Here is a 14,955-nt window from a genome sequence, read left to right on the forward strand (position 1 = left end):
CTGTCCTGCCTGAGGCCTGCCCCTTGTGGGATAGATGATGGAGGGAAATAAACACAGCTGCGCTGAAGCTTGAAAAACAACTGCCAGGGATTTGTCCCTCTCTGGCTTTTTCTAGTCGCCAAACTATTTATTTCTTGATTTTTTGATTTAACAGAATTGCACCCTTTGTGATTCGTTTGCTGTGAGCGTAAGTACACAGCTACACAGAGACTCTAAAACAAAACAGCCCCAAATGGGGACTGGCATATTTGAAAAGTGCAATCACCAGCCCAGCAGGCACATTCAATTTGGGTGAGCTTGCGAATATTCTACTCTGCTCCATCAGAGAGAGAGAGAGAGAGTCCTCTCATTCAGCATGGACTGGCGATGATTCTAACCTCCTCTTCTCACCAAAGCAGAGGAGGGCTATTTTGCCATCCTCCTCTTCCCCCACCCACAGCCCCAGATACCACATGTCAACACAACTTTCTGGGACTGAAATGCCAAGCCCTCGAAGATGTTGAATAGATACATAGTATGGAATGGATGTGACTTCCAAGCCAGCATCTCACTTCTTGGGAGGTCTTCTCTGTTTCCTCTTGCGCTACATGACTCTGCAAGAGTCCCCTAGGTTTGCAAAGAAAAGGAAGGAGGGGGACAGATCAGAGACACAGGCAGGCTCCAGACCTCCAGTAGAACTGTTTGGCAGATACTGGTAGAGCCGATGCCACCCTGCGCTTACCTCCCGCGCCCACGACTGTCCACACGGGGGTTTCCCGACCTCAGGAACCTGTGGTGACTTAGCTTTTGTTTGAGCTGGAGGATTACCGATGCTGTGTCTTTCCTAGGAGGCATTTGCAATTATTGCAACTTGCAGAAGTATAACTGGGGTGGCTCCACTTCTCCACCTTCCTAGAAATTTCAGGTGACCCTAGCATTTCTCATTTCATGGGAGAAAAGTCATGATTTATGGATCCTGCTTGGTTTCAGAATGTAGCTAAAAGGAATACATTACTAACAGGAGTTATGAGCGCCACACTACCTATTTTTAGATAGGTGAATCTTAATTGGAAACATCACAAATAGAAGGTGGAGGAAGAATGAAAGGGAAAAGTTCTGCTTTCTTAACAGGGAAGAAAACTTAACGGTGGGGGGCGGCAAGTTTTTATCCTTAGTTCTATTTTCCTCATCAGTTTTGCTGGCAGATGGTCACCTTGATGAATTGTGGACTTTGTTGTGATGTGGGCCCAAGCTTTAATTTTTTTTCCCTTCTCTGCCTTTTTAGGAGACGCACCTTAGAAGGCAAATATGTTTTCTCCCCTACTGAGCTAATTGTATCCCATTCCATTATCCTCCATTGATTTGCTTTCCCAGGTTTTGAATGAAACTGAGATATATGTGGCTGTTTGGGTACTTTGTGACTCCTGCATAAACACCAGTTGTTGATGCTTTAATTTCTCTGAAATGGAGCGGTAAATTGAAAAGTAGAACAAAACCAAATATTTGTTGTGCTGGGGTCATTTCCCAGATGACTGCAATGGTTTCTGAGGAAGGTCACATTAGGATTTTCAAGAGTGCTTCTTCTGGAGAATCTAAATATCTTTCTCTGCTCAGGAGGCCATGCCTCTTTTTCTTTTTCTTTTTTTTCTTTTTTTTCTATCTATTTAGCAACTTCCATCTGACATAGATGATATTATACACAGGTTGAAAACAAGAGCAGAAGAATTAAATGATTGGGTTTTTAAAAAGTTATTCTCTCTACAGAAGTCTCAGTGTATTTGAAATGCATAGTTCTTGGAAGTATTTAAAAGATGTCAGGCTTTATGGAAGAATCATTTTCATGCCAAATGTTTCTCTCTACCTGAAGTTCAGCTCAATGGCTGAAAGGAAGGGAGCCTGAGAATTGAAAGAAAGACAAAAGGGGAAATTGATTTGGAAAAGGTTTCTCCTTTTCAATTTTTGGGCTTGGCGGGTTTTTTAGATGTGCATGAATGCCTCAGTAGGATGTTGTCTGATTATAACATGGCTCCCACAGCTGGGGAAACCATTAGCACAGTATGGCCTGGTGTCACTGACAAGGACAGGAGTTGCACCAAATTCTAACTTCTTTCACAGGGAATGAGATATGAGTATTTTACTTTAAAATGATTTCCAGGAACATGAAGGATTAAAATTATTTTCCATGAGTCCTGTCTGAGAGGTGTATGGATTTATACAGAAGAGTGTTGTTTTGTCTTCAGACCTATTCCCAACCCTGCAGGGAAGTGATGAGATTTTATTCATTCCTTTTTGCCAGGAGAAAGGGATCCAACTGTACTGAGTACCTGTTAGGTGCTAGGCATTGGCCCAGGTGCTTTCCAGATGACATCATGTGATCTTCTCAGCATTGTATGGTTGTCTTATTTCCCTCAGTTTCAAATGAGGAAACAGAAGCCAACCTCCATGCTTCCTACACATTAGGTACTTAGTACCTTGCACTGAGGTGTGTTGGTGAAGTGTGGGGTCCCTAGGGCTAGCCTTCTATAATCTGAATCCCTGCTGGGCCACTTACTGGCTGTTTGATCTTGGAGAGATGACTATGTCTGTAAGCTTCAGTTTCCTCAACCATAAAATAGGGATACTAACAGCCATTTAATTACTTGAGAAGGTGAGCATTATATGACATTATCCATGTGATATGCTATTATGTTCCTGTTATTGTTACAGTTAAATGAATGGATGGATGCTATTATCAGTTTCCTTAGGGCCATGAACTGTAGGGTAACCATGTTCACTCATCCACCGCTAAAAGACATCAAGGCCCAGTAATTAGCAATGTTTGGTCCCTGTTGGTCATGATGCAAGATGTATGGGATTACATTTGGAGTCCTTGGAGACCCTGGGCTGGGTCTCTTCATTCCAGTGTGCCCTGAGATTTTGGCTGCTATTGAATTGCAGCTCTTTTCTGGATTGTATTCTCTGAGTTCCACTTCCTTCTGTATGTTGAACAGGCACGCATCGATGGATGTTAGACCCATTGTTGTTGCTCTTTGTATTTAATATCATGATAGTTTTGGTGGAAGAAAATCACTCCTCTAGAATGTGAAGAGGGCTTTCTGCAAGGCGAGAAAATGGTGGGAAGCCCTATCCTGGGGTGCATAGGACACATAAAAACAAATAATTTCCAGGAGTTAAATTTTCACTCTCCCCGAGGCTCCCTAGGTGTAATAGTTTATTTTCATTATGCTCTTGTAAAGGCAGCACCAATATTAACAATGTGAACAAAACAAACTAACGTTTTTGTTTGCCACCATCTGAAAGTTCCTTAGGGCCCATAGACTCATTTGCGAGAATTCATGTGCGCAAAACTCATTTGCAAAAGCAAATAAAATATGTGATCACAAATGCTCTTTACCTGACTGGCCTAGGGGACTAGCTGAAAATGAGTTTGTGCCTTTACGTTTACTCTATGGCGTAGTGTAGCCATCTCGGGCTGCCCGTCTCCTTACCAAATGAACTCTCATCAAGCCACTTTATTTATGTCAGACAACTCGAATGGCTTGAAATCCTGATATAACACAGATGGTTGTTATGTCACTGTACTGATTTGTGACTTTCCTTTTAGAAAAATAGCATTCAATCATCATGCTCTGTGTCTTTGAAAATATCTTTGAAAGTTCATTCCTTAAGATGTCCAGCAAAGGAAACATCCCTGTGTTCAGCTAAGTTTGGCTTTTATGTCCCCTTGGGTTTGTAGATGTTGCTTTGTTTCCTGATGAAAATTTAGGGTACAAGTAGGATAGGTGACAATGCCTGGGAAGCCGGAGTTAAGAAAATTAGAAAAAAGAAACCCTTACATATAAAGTATGTAGTACATAGGGATAATTGGAAGCTACCAGAAAACGTACTAAAATATCAAGGTCTTTGGACTTACTTTTTTGATAGCAATTACAACATGAGGCAGGGAGGTGCCTGGGTGGCTCAGTTGGTTAAGCGTCCGACTCTTCATTTCAGCTCAGGTTATGATCTCACGGTTCGTGAGATGGAGTCCGTGTGGGGCTCTGCGCTGACAGTGTAGATGCAGTAAGACAAATACATATCTGCCAGACTTTGTGGTACATACCTATAATTTTTCTCAACCCTTAAATTTGTGGTTTGCTTTAGTCTGATTGATTGATTTACTTATTCAACAAATAACATTTGTTGAACACCTGTATATTCCAGGCTCTTCTCTGGGTGACAGGGATACAAAAATGAACGAAGCAAACAAAAATCCCTGCCTTCAAGGAGCGTATATTGTAATGGGGGAGTAGACTTAGTCGAGTATTATATTTGGATACGTTACTTCCCCCACCCCATCCCCCTGGTATTGCTGACAGTATTTCATCATAAAGTTATTGAGTGTCCTTTATGGTCTGAATTCTGAAGTGTAATTTTATCAAATGCAGGAGCCTTAGACGTTTTTCCCTTGGCTTTTGGAAATCAGAAAAAATGGCATTTGCTTTTTGGTTAAATTTTAATGGAATCCATCCACTTCTTAGGATTTTGTTTGTTCTGGTTTGTGGCAACATTTTTTTCCAGTCCCGGAAGCATAAGCCATCTTCCTGTTGAACAATTGTGGACCTTTACAACTCTAGTCTGGGGACACCTGGTTGCAGGTGCTACTGTTTCATGAAGGGGGTACCAACTGGCACAGAACTGGATGACATTATGGTCACCAGTTACACCAGAATCAGAAGCGACTGACTCACACCTCAGTTGTATGAAGTGTAACATTCTTGGTAACAATTGATAGTAAATTTTGTGAATGATGAATGTTTCTTTAAAAAAAATTCCATTGGATCAAGATAAAGATTAGTCTTATAAGTTAGAATAATGTCAGTCTTACTCTTCTATGTTCTTCTATGTTTTCTTGGATGGGAAGGAAAGAGTATGGATTACAGAAGCTCCCTGAAAGTTATGCAGAATTCAGGGTATGCGGCACATTGCTCGTTGAGGAGGGCAGCATGTGGGTGCATCATAAGTCAAGAAGGAGCAGAGACAGAGACTTCCTGCCTTTATGTTTCCATACTCTTCCTCCAAAGGCCTGGTTCAAACCCTTAGCAGAGCTGCTAATTGCTAATGAGTTGCAAAGTTGATGGATTTTTACATTTCATCTCTTCTCATTTCCCTTCTGCAAACCCCCAGGTGGAAGTGTCAATCAAGAGAACTGCCTAAGGTGAGGAAGGGAGAAAAGATGAGGCAGAGAGGAGAGGGATAGTCTATTCCAGGCAGATAAACAGCTGTTGAATAAGTGAGGCATCTCCTGGCCCGAGGAGCATGTAATGAAAGCAAATAGAAAATGAGTTCATTCCTGTTTCTATCAGATTCCCCCGTCCCTTTAACCAATTCTCTGTTTACCTTCTGCTCTGCTTGGTTCTTGCCACCGAGGAGATCCAACTGTTTTCAAAGAGCACAATCTGCCTTGTGTTTCAGCCAATGTTGCCATCTTGATGTAAATACTATCAGTTGCAGCCTGTTACATCTTCCTCCCCTGAATAAGGGAATTGCTTCCGGACTCTGGAATTCCTCTAAAGATAACATAACATAAGCAAAGAGAGTGCATCTCACATTTGGAATCCCACCAGCAAGGACTCCAGGAGGCAGCCAGGATGTACCGCTGGAATCAAGTATTTTCCAATCCCCCACATTAAAAAAAAATGTATAAGAAAAATGTCTTGTGGTTGGACCAGCTGGAGCAGAAGATCAAAGAAATAGTTACATAAAACAAAAGGCATTGTTGCCTTATTCATCTGGCTATTGAAAGAACTCCCATAATTTCAGCCTCCCGGCGGTACGTGTATGTCCCTGGCTTTCAGTAGCAAAAATGTATTTGCCAAACAACTTTAACAAGCTCGGGACTTGCCTACAATGACTATAAATGTACCTGTCCCCAGTTATGTTTGTCTCTGTACTTTCCACTTTCTTCTCTCTGTGGGGACAAGGCAGGTTTTTCAGAATCATCCCTACCTTTAGGAAGCGTGGCATTTAAATTTATAGGCAGAAAGATGCCTCCCACAGCCTTCAATATTTACAAAGGAGGTTCCTAGTCATCTCTGAGTAACATATTGCACCAGGGTTTTCTTTTTTCCCATCATCAAGCCTCAAATCTACGGTGACCACTGTAGTCCTTTCCCTGGTATTGTCTTCACCGAGCACTGGTTCCCTATTGTGTTTATAAAGCCTTAATTTACCATCTTTCGTAAGGGAACGGAATCGGCAGTGAATAGAAGCTACCGAAAGTTGGATCTATTTTTCTCCAGTAATTTAGGAATCTGTGAATAATCATTTTGGCGGTTATTAAGAATTGTGGAATCCCAACTAATTCCATATACATGGAGGAGACTCCCTAAAGATCTAATTATAATATTTACATGTCATTAGTTTGTTGAGAAGTCTCATCTTGTTGGGGTTTATACCAACGGTAAAATGTTTTTATTTTCCCCACTCACTGCTTTCAACTGTGTTGTGTTGAATTCTACTTTCCTGCTGGGAAGCAAGTTCCTTAGCAACATCTAATTTGCTGTCATTTTCAATTATTAGTACAGTCTCATTTGGGTATTTAAAGCCTAGTCCCATTCATTTAAAAAAAGATTAATCTCAAACTTGATTCAAAGTGTATCCTCCTTCCCCCTCTGTTATTTGGAGTGAATGTGTCTGTGTGTAAATGTGCGTGTGCTGGTTCTGAGACACCTTTTCTTCTCTCTTCAAAGACTTCGTTCCTCTAGAGTTAGAAGCTAAAAGGAGGGAGGGAGGTGGCTGAGAACTTTTTACAGGATTGTTAGAACAAGGATTACCCGGGTCTAGACAGATCCTTTCTGCTGGGGTGGTCTCTGTTGATATGGTCTCTGCAGAGCGTGATGTATAGTTTCTTGGGGCTGCACCCTTCCCCCCACCTCCATCCTTACAGACATGCGCCCTGCATCCCCTTGGCCTTGTCAGTGGCCACACCACCAACCCCTTCTCCAGGTTGTGTGCACCAGAGCTTGGAAATGAACCCCTCACAAAGCAGGAGTGTTGGGAGCCACTTCTGCCTCCTGAGGACTGAGCAGAATTAGAGGGGCTGAGGCCTCTGCATTTTCCTCCCAGGCACATCACATTGGATTCCACCAAAATCTCTAGATTTTGCTGGGCATCTGGCTCCACGTTCCTGTGAACTTCCAATTTCAGAGGACACATGTCAAAGGGCCCCTCTTCTTTCCCATAGAGCACTCTACTCCTAGCTTCCAGATACCCTCCTGTCCTCTGCTGCTCCACTGGTGGCCACACCAGAGGGGGGGGTCCCATGGTCCTGCTGCTCTGCCAGGGTCCAGCTGGGAAATGAGATGCCAGGCCCCACTTCTTGTGGGCGGTCCCTCTAAATGTTTGACATGTATGCGCACAGCCTACCCTCCTCACTTGGGTAAGGGGAAAGAACCTGCCTTTTCCTCAAAGGCTGGCCTTCCCCACAATCCTGCACATCTCTTGTATCCTGTTAGACTGGTGGGTGAGGTTTGGGGGTGAAGTGGGAAGGATGGTAGAAGATAACTTTTTTTTTTTTTTAAGATTTTATTTTGAAGTAATCTCTCCACTCAACGTGGGGCTCGAACTCACAGCCCCGAGATCAAGAGTTGCGTGTTCTATCCAGCCAGCCAGGCAGCCAGGCAGCCAGGCACCCCTGAGAGAACTTTTTTAGAAGTAGGACCATTTCTGCTGCCTTTTAATAAGCCCTGCAAGGGGCTGGCCAGCTCCAGCTGCTAGGGGCTTTCTCTAGAATGTGAAGTACTTAAGTGACTTTAGTTTTGGGCCAGAGCAGAGATTAAGGATGCTGAAATATGATACCTGTTACATATACATTAGAATGTGTACCCATAGATAGATATGAAATGATTATGGGTATATAACATAGGCCCTAAAAAGATCAGAACACCCTCCTGTCATCCTTTTCATATATAATTCACACACAAAAATACATTAATCTATGACAAGGGCAAAGAAGGGCAAGGCATTCTGTTTTCCCCATGACTACAGTTTTAATTTTTCCAAATGTCAAATTTCAAAGTTTTAAAAACATATATGCTTTCCTAGTGCTCTAAGCAGTATCTCCAGTCATACTGAAAGGGTTAAATAAGTGAATAAATACGGACATGCTTTACGTGATCTATAAAAAAATGAAGGGCCATTATTACATATGATTGTATAGTAGCTTTTCTATATATAAATATACATACCTATAAGTCTTATTTCAGTTTGGTACATGAAAACAAATTGGTGTCTGGAATAAATTTTTTATTTCATTGGTGTATACCAATTAATTAAGACTACAGACAATCTTGAGCCAGACTGACTGGGTTTTAAGCCTGGCTCCATGATTTTAGGACAAATAGCCTAATCTCTCTGAGCCTCAATTTCCTCATCTGTAAATGGGGATAATAATAGTGTCTACCACACAGGGTTGTTGTGAGACTCAAGTGGACTAATTAATAAAAAAATCACTTAACCTTAAAAAAGTGTCTGGCCCATAGTGAGCCCTCAAGGATGGGGTTTAATTATATACTCTTATTAACTACAGAGAAAAATAGGAAATTTCTTGTTTTTGCTTGGATATTGGTATTTTGAATATTAATGATAGAAATTAAATGGATCAAATTAGGATTTGCTTTGTGATGCTGTTGGCTTTTAAACATTTACCTAGAGGGGCATCTGGGTGGCTCAGCCAGTGAAGCATCTGACTTCAGCTCAGGTCATGATCTTATGGTCTGTGAGTTCAAGCCCCATGCTAGACTCTGTGCTGACAGCTCAGAGCCTAGACCCTGCTTCAGATTCTGTGTCTCCCTCTCTCTCTGCCCCTCCCCCGCTCACACTCTGTCTCTATCAAAAATGAATAAACGTCAGAAATTTTTTTAAACATTTACCTAGTTACCTGGGGGTGGGGGGTAGGGACTACAGTGGAATGAGCTGTCTCAATACGATCAGGGTCAGCCTTACCTGCCATTGGGGTAGCAGCCATACAGGCAGTCGAGAACTCAGGGAGTAGGCTAATTAGCCACTCAGGCAGGACAGACAGGGGACACAAATGAAAATGTACAAGACTCTCCATATACCCAAGACTGACCCTGGATATTCGTTACTCAGTAACAGATCTGTAAAACTCTTTGTTCCCATTCTCCCTCACACTTGCTTTCCTTCTGCTGTTTGCTGTGGGCTACATTCAGCTCCCCTTTGAAAGGTTTGCAGATTAGTATCGAAGGGAAAAGTTTGACCTAACGATTCTTTTCAAATGGCGTCTCAATATTTCATTTATTGTTTCAGCCTCATCGCTCTCCTAACTTCTGATTGTGCACAGCTCTTATTAGTTTTATTGGCTTACCTGACTCAAATAGATTTCGTTGAATTTTCTGGAACCAGAGGCAGACCATTTGTATATTTATTTCATCACATCCTTTCTATTTTTACCTTTCCATTTCAAGCTCTCATTCTAAACTTATCATAGATGCTAAGTCTTAGCAGTCTTGATCTTCTCTGCAAATATTTGCCAGGTTGTAATTTTTTATTTGTTATCAACAGCCAAATTTAAACAAGGCTAATCTTGTTCTAATTTGGTTTGCATAAGCCCCAGTCTTGGTACTTAGAGAAAGCAAATGCTAATTTCTTGTTCTTTCTTACGTGTGTTTTCCCTCATGTACTGCAGTTAATATTTTTTTAAATAAAAATTATTTGGGGCAGTAGGAACCACATTTGGACCTAACATTTAAACAGAAAGCATTTTGGCAGGAATGCACTGAAGTATACAGAATGGTTGCTGGATCTGTTTGTTAGCCTGATCTTGTAATTGTCTCCTTCCCTTTTTTTGCTTCCTCAGGGGGTACTCCTGGTGGTCCCAGCTTGTTGAAGGCGCCCTGCAGCTGCTGCAACCCTGAGTGGCAATTCGCTGCCTGGTTGGGTTCCTGTGGTGGCTGCCTGCTGCAGGCTGGGTTATGTAGATGGCAGCGGTAGAATTCCTAGTTTGATGTGTATGTATTTGGACTTCCATATGTTGTGTGCATATATGTGCTGACTGCAGGACCAGAACTTCTGACTGAGTGGCCAAGGTGGGCAGTGGGAGGGGGGCGGGGAGGGAGTGGTGCTGCAGGTGGCTGTTGAGTATGTCATGAGAGGTTTTCTCAAACCCTAATTCACGTTTAAAATAGGTATCTTAATCAGAGGCTAAATTTGGATTCTGGTCTGTCAAACAGTAGCTTTGTAAAGGCACATTTCCATACTCCCCTCCTTCTACTGGTCCCAGGCTGCCTCAGGAGCTCTGTTTCCTGCTCATGGCTACTGGCTACTGTTAGAACAGCAATTCCCCCTTACCCTTCTGTCCAGGAACTCACAAATCCTCCCTGGGACAAGGCTTAGCCTCCTCCAGGAAGTTCTCGGTGCCCCTTCCAGTCCTGAGTCACCTCTTGATATTCTTTTTTTCAACGTTTTTTTTTTTTTTTTATTTATTTTTGGGACGGAGAGAGACATAGCATGAACGGGGGAGGGGCAGAGAGAGAGGGAGACACAGAATCGGAAACAGGCTCCAGGCTCCGAGCCATCAGCCCAGAGCCTGACGCGGGGCTCGAACTCACAGACCGCGAGATCGTGACCTGGCTGAACTCGGACGCTTAACCGACTGCGCCACCCAGGCGCCCCTCCTCTTGATATTCTAATCCAGGCATCAGCACTACTGCTTGTAGGTCAACTCCAGCCAGCTGTCTGGTCTTGTAATGAAAGTTTGATTAGGATTCAACTATGTTCATTTGTTTACATATTGTCTCTGGCTGTCTTTGAGATACAATGGCAGACTTGAACAGTTCTGACAGAGACTGTATGGCACACAGATTTAAAATATTTATTTCATATGGGGCGCCTGGGTGACTTAGTTGAGCATCTGACTTAGGCTCAGGTCATGATCTCATAGATCATGAGTTCAAGCCACACATCAGGCTCTGGGCAGACAGCTCAGAGACAGGAACTTACTTTGGATTCGGTGTCTCCCTCTCTTTCTGCCTCTCCCCTGCTCATGCTCTGGCTGTTTGTCTCTTTCTCTTTCTCTCAAAAATAAATAATAACCATTAAAAAATATTTACTTTGTGGACTTTTGCAGAAGAAGTTTGCTGACCCCCTCTACTAAAGTGAGAAAGCTTAACGTATGAACCTACCAACATGATGTGTAATGAATGGCCCTCTTGGGAAGTTTGTAAAACTCTCACTTTAGAATTTAGTATAGTTTTTTTTTTTTAAGATTTTATTTTTAAGGAATCTCCACACCCAGTGTAGGGTTCAAAATCACAACCCCAAGACCAAGAGTCACATGCTCTACTGACTGAGCCAGCCAGACACCCCAAGAATTCAGTATAGTTTGTTTGTTTGTTTGTTTGTTTTTTAGCATTTCCCAGACGTTTTATTCACTAAACAAAACAATCTCAAAATTACACTCAGAGATTAGGGCGACTTTCCCACAAGGGAAAGAGAACCCACAGGCAATTTCATTTTCTAGAGAAAACATCCATTTATTGCCACTGTTAGGTGATTGCAGAAAAGGCTTCCAGAGCACAGCTTTGTATCTAAATCAGTTTCTCCCAATGCAGAACTCTTACTAGTTATTGATCTCAGTGTAAGAACATATATCCTATCCAGTTTCCATAAGGATGTGTGAAGATATAACTTAATCAAATCATTTATATAGGAGTCCAAATACACAGATTTAGAAGGTTAGAATTTACTTAAAAAAATAATTCTTGGGGCATTTGGGTAGCTCCGTTGGTTAGGTGTCTGACTTTGGCTCAGGTCATGATCTTACAGCTTGTGAGTTCAAGCCCTGCATCAGGCTCAATGCTGACAGCTCAGAGACTGGAGCCTGCTTCGGATTCTGTGTCTCCCTCTCTCTCTGCCCCTCCCCTACTCATGCTCTATCTCTGTCTCTCAAAAATAAATAAATGTTAAAAAAATCAATAAATAAAATTAAAAAAAATAATGGTAGGTATGAAGTGAGAATACATTTAACTCAGTTACAGAGCTAGATTCATTCTTCGGTCTTCTCTCTTGCCCAGTGGCCAGCCCATTCCCAGGGTGGAGTACACGGAGGAAGAAACAAAAACATGGGGCGTTGTGTTCCGAGAGCTCTCCAAACTGTATCCCACTCATGCTTGCCGGGAGTATTTGAAAAACTTCCCTCTGCTGACTAAACACTGTGGCTACCGGGAGGACAATGTGCCTCAACTTGAAGATGTGTCCGTGTTTCTGAAAGGTAAGACTTCACACAGGCTGTCTCTTCTCTTCCCAGCCAACATCCTTGTTTGTCCACCAAGGAGACACATTGCAGCAATGGCCCTTTTTACAAAAAAGGACAAACTCCCTTTGATTTAAAAAGGAGAGCACGGAAGCAGTGATACCTGGGACCACCTGCGGAAAGCAGAGCAGGGACCATGGGCAGGGAGAGGGACTCAGCTGTTCATGCCACTCAGGGGCCCGGTGGGCTCTCTCATGGTTGGCTGTTTATGTGGTAAACCCCAAAGGATGTTTGCAAGTTCAGCTTTGAGATTTTCTGATCCAGGAACTACTCTGTGGGGCTACATAGGGATAGATCGGCCTCAAAGGTGACATTTTATTTGCTTTGTTAAAAATTATGTACTGCATGAAGAAATATCATGGGTGATCTTGAACACTAGTGACTTTCCTTTGGGGGAAACCAGTCAATTAATCAAAGCAATTTTTGTATGAATAAATTATGTGCCAGGGACCATAGTCATGGCAGATATGGGAAAGAACAAGATGAGGTACAGTAATACCTCAAGTTCATGTCCTCTGCGTGGTCGCTCTCCTTCCTGGCCCTCCTGGGACAGCAACTGGGAGAGTTTCTGGGCGTGGCCAATGGGGGTGGGGTTTCATGTGGCTGCACTCCGTCCTCTGAGCTTCACTGGGGTTGAGTCTCTGGGTTCTCTGTTCTTTCCTCTCCCCCTGTTTCCATCGCAGCAGTGGTAAAAGCAGAAGCCTTGTTGCCCTCCTCCTCTCCTGGGACTCACTTCCTTGCCTGCCTACCCTTTCTATCGGTGATACTTTATTATTTTTTAAATTTTTTTAATGTTTATTTATTTTTGAGAGAGAGAGAGACAGAGCGAGAGGCAGAGGGGCAGAGAGAGTAGGAGTCACAGAATCCGAAGCAGGCTCCAGGCTCTGAGCTGTCAGCACATAGCCTGACGTGGGGCTTGAACTCACAGAGTGTGAGATCATAACCTGAGCTGAAGTCGGACGCTTAACCGACTAAGCCAACCAGGCGCCCCTATCGGTGATACTTTATTCTCTAGACTCACTAGGCCCACTTCTAAGGACCCCTCCCCTGACTTCCTACCCACCCTCCCAGCTGTGTAAATGGTCTTGGTCACTCGTTTCCTATTGTTTCTGTAACACGTCACCACAGATATAGTGACTGCATTACCTCACAGTGATGGAGGTGAGAAGTCTAAAATCAAGGTCTTGGCAGGGCTGCATTCTTTCTGGAGGCTTCTATTTCCTTGCCTTTTCAGCTTCTCGGGTCCACCTGCATTCCTTGGCCCCTGGCCTTTTCCTTACACCGTTCCAACTTCTTGCTTCCTTTGTCACATCTCCTTCTCTAACTCTGTCCTTTTTGTAAGGACCCTTGTAATTAGATCAGACCCACCTGAGTCATCCAGGATAATCTCCCCATCTGAAAATTCTTAACCTAATCACCCCTGCAAAGTCCATTTTGCCGCATATTCGCAGGTTCAGAACATTAGGGCATGTGGACATCTTTGGAGGGCTATTATTTAGTTTACCGCAGTCTCCAGGTATTGCCACGTCTAGCTTTGGCACCATCATGAACCTGCTCTTTTCTTTCCATCCCACTGTCACCACCCAAATTGAGGTCCCTATTTTACAGACTTGATGTCTGTATCTTCTCCCCTCTACCCTCTTGTCCACTGCTTCCAGATGAAGCTTCCTAAGGCATTACTTCCTTCCTGGCATCTCTGCTCAGAAGCTATCAGTGGCTCCCCTTTGATGTTACTGGGGCTGGATTTTTTTTTCTGTGAAGGCCCAGATAGTAAATATTTTAGTTTTTGTTGGCCAAGAGGCAAAATTGAGGCCATTATGTAGGTACTTCGATAACCTTTTAAATGTGACCATTAAAAAAAATGTAAAAATTATTCTTAGCTCATGGGGTATAGAAAAACAAGCTGGATTTGGACTATAGGCCATGCTGTGCTGATCTCTGGTGTATATAATCAAGTTCTGAACGGCTCAGCCTCAATTCAAGGCCCCCGACCCAGCTTGCCAAGATTGTCTCCTGTGACAACCATGCTGCACACACCCTCTGTTCTACCTGTGGGCTCTCCATACCCTTGCTCACGTTCTGTCTCTTGCTAGAAAACTCATTCCTCCTCTACCTATCAAATTCTACCTATTCTTCAAGACTCAGAGCAAGTCCTGCCACCTCTATGAATCCTGAGCATAACAGTCACCATGACCTTTCCCTCTCAGATTTCTTTGTAGATCATGTGTGTATCGGGAGAGAGACAGGCATGGTCTGAGAGCAGGTACCCTGAGAACCACACCTAGTGCAATGGGAGAGCCCCATGTGTGAACACCACGCATCATATTGGGTACTAAGACAAAGAGACTGAGAACCACTAATCAGTATCACTTAATTAGTGCCTAATTACATAATGTCTTAGGCTGTTGTTTAACTGGATTATATTCTCCCTAACGGCCTTGCCTCTGGCATGTCCCTCTTTGTTTCCCACAGAGTTATGTGCGTATTATAGATTTACCATGGGCTTGATTGCTCATATACGGGAATTGCTTTTTACCATGTTGTTTCTCAGACTCCAGTAATTAGAATACCATCCCATAATTTTTGCCACATCTGTCTCCCAACTTAATATTTTGATGAGAGGCGGTGTGGTATAGCACAGAATCTGGCTGCAGAATTCCTGG

General features: G+C 43.0%; 1 protein-coding gene across 2 annotated transcripts in view; it reads left to right on the top strand.

Moving 5' to 3' along the window:
* The window catches only part of TPH2 (tryptophan hydroxylase 2), a 103,411-nt gene that overhangs the window by 20,411 nt on the left and 68,045 nt on the right, over positions 1–14,955 (top strand). For both annotated transcript variants that reach the window (XM_042944641.1, XM_042944642.1), the window contains exon 6: positions 12,054–12,250. In XM_042944641.1, coding sequence (XP_042800575.1) covers positions 12,054–12,250 — 197 coding nt within the window. The remainder of the gene's footprint in view (positions 1–12,053; positions 12,251–14,955) is intronic.

Source organism: Panthera leo, chromosome B4 (assembly GCF_018350215.1).
Source record: "Panthera leo isolate Ple1 chromosome B4, P.leo_Ple1_pat1.1, whole genome shotgun sequence".
Classification (NCBI taxonomy): Eukaryota; Metazoa; Chordata; class Mammalia; order Carnivora; family Felidae; genus Panthera; species Panthera leo.